Source organism: Benincasa hispida, chromosome 5 (genome assembly GCF_027475165.1).
Source record: "Benincasa hispida cultivar pf3 chromosome 5, pf3_genome.v1.1, whole genome shotgun sequence".
Taxonomy (NCBI): domain Eukaryota; kingdom Viridiplantae; phylum Streptophyta; class Magnoliopsida; order Cucurbitales; family Cucurbitaceae; genus Benincasa; species Benincasa hispida.
This window is the reverse complement of record NC_143482.1, coordinates 8,962,841-8,968,919: the sequence shown is the minus strand read 5'-3', so window position 1 is coordinate 8,968,919 and position 6,079 is coordinate 8,962,841. Positions and strand designations below refer to the sequence as shown.

General features: G+C 33.9%; 1 protein-coding gene across 1 annotated transcript; it reads left to right on the top strand.

Moving 5' to 3' along the window:
* The first annotated feature begins 1,731 nt into the window (after window positions 1-1,731).
* LOC120078800 (beta-casein (DUF760)) lies at window positions 1,732-5,277 on the top strand. Its single transcript, XM_039033123.2, has 3 exons — window positions 1,732-1,944; window positions 3,281-3,555; window positions 4,188-5,277. The coding sequence occupies exons 1-3, from the start codon at window positions 1,813-1,815 to the stop codon at window positions 4,996-4,998; spliced, it is 1,218 nt and encodes a 405-aa protein (XP_038889051.1). The 5' UTR covers window positions 1,732-1,812; the 3' UTR covers window positions 4,999-5,277.
* The last annotated feature ends 802 nt before the right edge of the window (window positions 5,278-6,079 follow it).

Sequence of the window (6,079 nt, the reverse complement as noted above, 5' to 3'; positions counted from 1 at the left end):
TGCTTTAATAATATTTTCAGGAGGTTGAATCCAAGATGAAGGACATAAATGGATAAAGAATCAACTGTAGTACAAATCTAGGGCTCATTACAAACAAAAATTTCCTGCAAATAATTTTGTATCCAAGCTATTCGGACAATAATATTAGGATAGAGGAACCATTTATCAATTGATTTTAATCATTCCATATACTCCAATATGTTAGTGCGGTTAAACCAAGCTCTTCAAGAGAACATATTGCATTTAGGTGAGACCATTTATCCTCAAAACTTAAATTGAAATCTTAAATCAGATGGCATCATGAAAAATGACTCCAAATCTCCAAACCACGAGAACAACAAAATAACACATGATCAATAGTTTCTGATTCTTCACAGTAGAAAGACAGTAAGTATGAATATCCATACCTCTATGATGTAACACCACTTTCATAGGAAGAATTTCATGTAGAACTCTCCATATAAAATGATGAATTTTGACAGGGATCTTCATTTTCCATACTCTCTCCCAAATGGCAGCCATAAAGTGAGTACTCAATCCTTCTCCAGCAATAAAAAATCTCATAAATAGCTTACATCCACTATTATCTGAGTAAGAACTAGACTTATCATAGTGCCATATTAACCTGTCCTGAATAGTTCTACTAACAGGAATAGTCAAAATACATTGAACATCATCCTCAACTAATAAGTCATTCAACAGTTCACCATTCCAAGTACCAGATGGGAGGAGAAAGTCAGAAACATACATAATTACAGATAAAGGGTTAACGCAAATAGGTTTGAAGCTTAGAGGTTTAGGCATCCAAGGATCTAAAAACATGTGAATAGAAGATCCATCTCCAACTCTATATCTTAGTTCTTTTGATAATAGACCTCTCCCCCACATGAGACTTTTCTAAATAAAAGAAGAATTAGACTCAACCACAACATAAAAAAAAAGAATAATCTTCAAAATACAAACCTTTTAGGACTAAAGAAACAAAAGAAGTCGAATTTTCCAAAATTCTCCTGTTTGAAAATCATTGCTTGATTAAACCTTTGTAGATCACGAACATTAAGTCCTCCCATGGATCTAGATAAGCACATTCTTCCCCAACAATCTTCAAAATATTTTACGATTTTTAAACAAGTTAAATTATTTATTATTAATATTATATTCATATTAGTAAACTTTGTTGAATATTTTTCATGTTTCATAATGTTTCTCATGATATAATAAATGTCGATTCATCCCTCATATCCATGTTGAACTCATGAAAATGTAGAAAGTATGAAAATATATCACTATGTGAATGAAAATCTAATATCATAAAACTAAGCGTTGTTTTTAAATATAAGAAAATGAATCAAAATATTTAAAAATATATTACAATTTCACTGTCTATCTACGATAGACTGCAATAGATCGCAATAATATACTATTATGTGTCTATTTGTGTCATGATAGACACAACAGTTAATCATGGTCTATCGTGGATTATCACAGATATATTGTAATTATTATTTGTAAATATTTTCAACAGTTTTGTCATTTAAAATAATTTTTCGAAAACTAATAACAATAATTATTTTTAACAACTAAAATTGAAAATTTTAGAGTATAAAAACTAATAATAAATAAATAAATAATAATTAATAAATAAAACCTAAAATAAAATTTAGTGAAAATAGTATTTTAATCTAATAATAAATAGTTATTCAAAAAAAAAAAGGAAAAAAAAAAAGGGGAAAAAAACGTAATCCTGTATATCTCTCGAGGGGTTCGTCGTTGGTCTTTCATTTGGTTAGCCGCTTCTTCTCGCTAAACAAAATGCAGATTTCGGGTGTAATCAGCGACGTTTCCGTCGTGATTCCGTCAGCCGGCGGTCTCCGGTCACCGGAACTGAGACACTGCCATGCACCTATCGATTCAAAGAGTTCCATTTCCGCTGGATTCTTTAGAGTGAGTTTTCCATTTCCTCTTTTCTTTTCTATAATTTCACTTCAAAAGTTAGTCAAATTGTAAATTTCCATGGGAGAGTTCGTATAGCTTTGCTTCGATTATACAACACTTGTGTTTGTTTTCTCTTCTTGCATTATCTTTGAATAATTCTACACTTGATCTTACCCAAAAGGTGCCGAGAAAGGTATATTATCTTTGGGCAATTCGAATGACATAGCATTCCGTGTTGTATTCTTGATTTGTTAGCTGATTAATAGACCTAGTGAAGCTGTAGGATTGGTCAGGATTGAGGTTGATTATAGTGTCCTTAGGTTAAAAGGAATTGTGTAGGTCGTTCATTTGTTGGTGGAAATTTTGAGCAATTCTTTCTCTTTGATCGAGAAAGGAATTGTAAACAATCTTCAGTAGCTTATAGTTATGATTTGTGTTATGTTTCCTTGGTCAAATTGACAACTTAACAAATGAAGCATGGAGCAAGTCACATTAGTGTACATAAAGTTGTACATTGTATAGTCATTGAGTTTCACTCATTAATTAGTGGCTTTACATGAATATACAATTTCGGTCTTCTTTCTCATGATAATGCAGTTTTTGTGCTTGTAAAGTTCCTGGACTTTGTCATCCGCATTCTTAAACTCAATGTTCATAACAGTCTCGAAGTCATTTCATAAAATAATTTTTGACTAAAGAAATGTTTTGGGTATTGCTTCTACTTGGCGTCAAGGAATTAATGAATGCGTGTACCGAATTGTGCCTTTATTTCCTTCAAGGGTGCAGTAGTTGCATGAGTGGCCTGAAAACTATTATTACTTACTATGTTTTTCTTAGAATTATCAGGAATCTGAGATTGCTATATGACTATGAAGCTTCACCTACCAAGTCCCCTCTTTTGGCTATAGGCTCCATCCTTTTCGCTGACAGAGCAGTTAGTGTGTTTTTAGAGGAAATTTTTTAAGAGGAATTAATTAAGTAACAATATCTTTTTATGAAATTCTGTTATATAGAATCTGATGTTTACTATCAATTTGGATTAAATAAATCCCTTATTTTTGGTGAATTTGTTTAAAGTACAGAATTATTACATTGGGGAACCAAGAAATGGAGAATTTATCAGTCTTGTAAATTCAATGGATTGAGAAAGTTTTGAAGATAATCTCAAATGAAGTTGGAAAGTATATCTATAGCACATTTTTCCTTTTTTCACACATGCACATAAATACGTTCTTGTTCACTTCCATATATTTATGGTTAGGCCCACAGACGGGTAGTGGGAAACTGGTCATTTTGTATTTTTTATGTAAAACCTTATCTTAACCTTCTTCGTCATTTTTACCAGGGGTGTTCATCATTTTACATGCCAAAGTCTGGAACTAGTTTGGATAAATTTCGATTGAGGGGCTTAAGTATAAGAGCTTCAGATGATTCTCAGAATGTTTATCCAGTTGCACCTGTTCAATTTGAATCCCCAGTTGGCCAGCTATTGGCCCAGATTTTGCAATCTCACCCTCATTTGCTTCCTGCAACTGTGGATCAGCAACTTGATAACCTTCAAACTGAGAGAGATTCACAGATAGAAGAGGCTCCTTCCTCGTCTCAAGATCCTCTCTACAAGTAAGTGCGTATTCTCTCTTTCTTTTCTTTCAGCAATAAATCACGTTTGTAGGTGATAACATAAAGATAATGTTAAATAACTACATGTGTGGATCTCCCACCCTGCACATGTAATGGCTTGCTGGGTCATGTGGTATTTTGTGGGATCTTTGGGGAAAGAGAAATGGTAGAACATTTAGAGGATTGAAGAGGGATTTCATTTTTCTCTTTGGGTTCAAAATCAAAGAATTTTTTTAATTATTTCATAGGTTCTATTTTGCGCAATTGGAGACCTTTCCTTGAATAGGGTTTCCTTTTGAGGGCTTGTCCTTTTGGATGCCCTTATACTCTTTCATTTTTACTCAATGAAAGTTGTTTCATCTAAAAAAACTATATGTTGTGTGAAAAATTGCAGATTATGCTGGAATATTCACATTCCAAGCTGCTACTTGGCCAATTTTTATCTTGTAAACCTAAAAGAGAGAAATTTTATTTTGATTGATTTAGTTATTTTCATGCTGATGGGTCCACGTTCACCACTGATGTGGTTAAGTTTTGTACATCAACCAAATGAAATTACCAACTAATCACTTGATTACTATTGTTGGGTTTACGTGAGAAGTCACTAATATAGTTGAACCCATGAATCTTAGGAGGATAGCTGAAGTGAAAGAGAAAGAAAGGCGAAAGACATTGGAAGAGATATTATATTGCTTGATCGTTGGAAAGTTTGTGGAGAATGACATTTCAATGATTCCCAAGATAACAGAAACCTCAGATCCTACTGGCCGAGTTGATTTTTGGCCAAACCAAGAGCAGAAACTGGAATCTGTCCACTCTCCAGAGGCATTTGAAATGATTCAAAGTCACTTGTCTCTTGTCCTTGGAGATCGATTTGTCGGTCCCCTCACTTCCATTGTTGAAATGAGCAAAATAAAACTTGGGAAGCTATATGCCGCTTCTATAATGTATGGATACTTTCTCAAAAGAGTTGATCAACGTTTCCAACTTGAAAGGACCATGAAAACTCTTCCTGAAGCGTTCACAAAAGATTTTGACGGACCGATACCAGCGAATCAACTCTGGGATCCTGATTCCTTGATCATGATTCCACCTGATGATGAAGGGGTCGGCGACAGCCGGGGATTTATCAATGCTGATGAAAGCAAATCATATAGATTGCGATCCTATGTGATGTATTTGGATTCCGAAACACTTCAAAGGTATGCTACATTGAGATCCAAAGAAGCTATATCTTTGATCGAAAAGCAGACTCAAGCATTGTTTGGAAAACCAGACATTAGGATAGCTGATGATGGTTCGATCGACACATTCAATGATGAAGTGATCTCTATTACATTCTCTGGGCTGACGATGCTAGTACTCGAGGCTGTTGCGTTTGGATCATTCCTCTGGGATGCAGAAAGCTACGTCGAATCAAAATACAACTTCGTCAAAAGCTGAACTGAGTTCTATCACATGGATGTTTATGAAGGTGTTTAGACTGGTGCATTTTTTGAACGATAGGTTGCTGAATATGATGGTAGAAGCTCATGCTCGAGTTTTTGTCAAAGGGACGGAGGACGGTAGCGGGTCTATTCAGCAATGGAGGGAGAAGAAAGGGACTTTAGGTATGTTTTTGTCAAATATGTATAGTGTACTAATGACTTGGACAAAGACTAAACTTCTGTAAATCAAATTAGGAACTGAAATAATGATTCTTTTTTCTCTCCCCTCATCAAATCTGAGATGTCTACTTCAAAACTTTTGTATTCCTATTAGGTGTGAGCATGAAAGACCGAAAAATTGAGTCGACCGAATTGAAAGTGGTCAATCGGAGAAGAGGAAGGGTTTGGTCAAATTTAAAAAATAAATCAATCGACCAACGGTCAAGGTCAGTTTGAATATTTACTAAATCAACCATAGTCGGTTCGATGATGGTTTGGTCGGAAAACCGACTTTGATCGATCCCCTGCATACTCCTAGTTCTTATGATTATCTTATGGTAGCTTTTCGTAAGTGTCTTGATTTTCACAAAAATTTCCTCCTCTGGGCTGTCGAATTTTTCAAGGAATTCGAGGTTTAAAATTTTAGAAAACTGTTGGTCCATTCAGTTCATATGGTAGCCATTTGTGTTATACATGAAACACTTTTAAAACTTTGTATAAAGTACTTGCTTGGTATCTTTGTTGCCCATTCGAGTACTAGATAAAACGTCAAAGATCAAATAATTGGATCTACACTACAATTTTTTAATTTAAAAGAAAAAAAAAAAGCTAAAATACAATTTTGGTCCATGTATTTTTTTTGTTCCATTTCGTCCGTGTAATTTCATTTGTGCAAATTTTAATTTTTGTAATTTTCAATTAGTTGTAACATTAATATTACAAAATCGACAATTAAAGAATAAAAAAAAGGGAAAAAGAATCAACACATAGATATACATGATATACTAACATACGGGACAGAGGGAGAACAATATTATTAGATATAATGTTTTCTGAATACACAAACGACGCTTTTAGAGTTAGAGAGTTTATATAAC

Excerpts from the sequence above, each read along its gene's own strand:
- LOC120078800 (XM_039033123.2), top strand. The coding sequence starts at position 1,813 with ATGCAGATTTCGGGTGTAATCAGCGACGTTTCCGTCGTGATTCCGTCA. Across the intron at positions 1,945-3,280 it reads TTTCCGCTGGATTCTTTAGA|GGGTGTTCATCATTTTACAT; the intron begins GTGAGTTTTCCA and ends CATTTTTACCAG. Across the intron at positions 3,556-4,187 it reads TCTCAAGATCCTCTCTACAA|GAGGATAGCTGAAGTGAAAG; the intron begins GTAAGTGCGTAT and ends CATGAATCTTAG.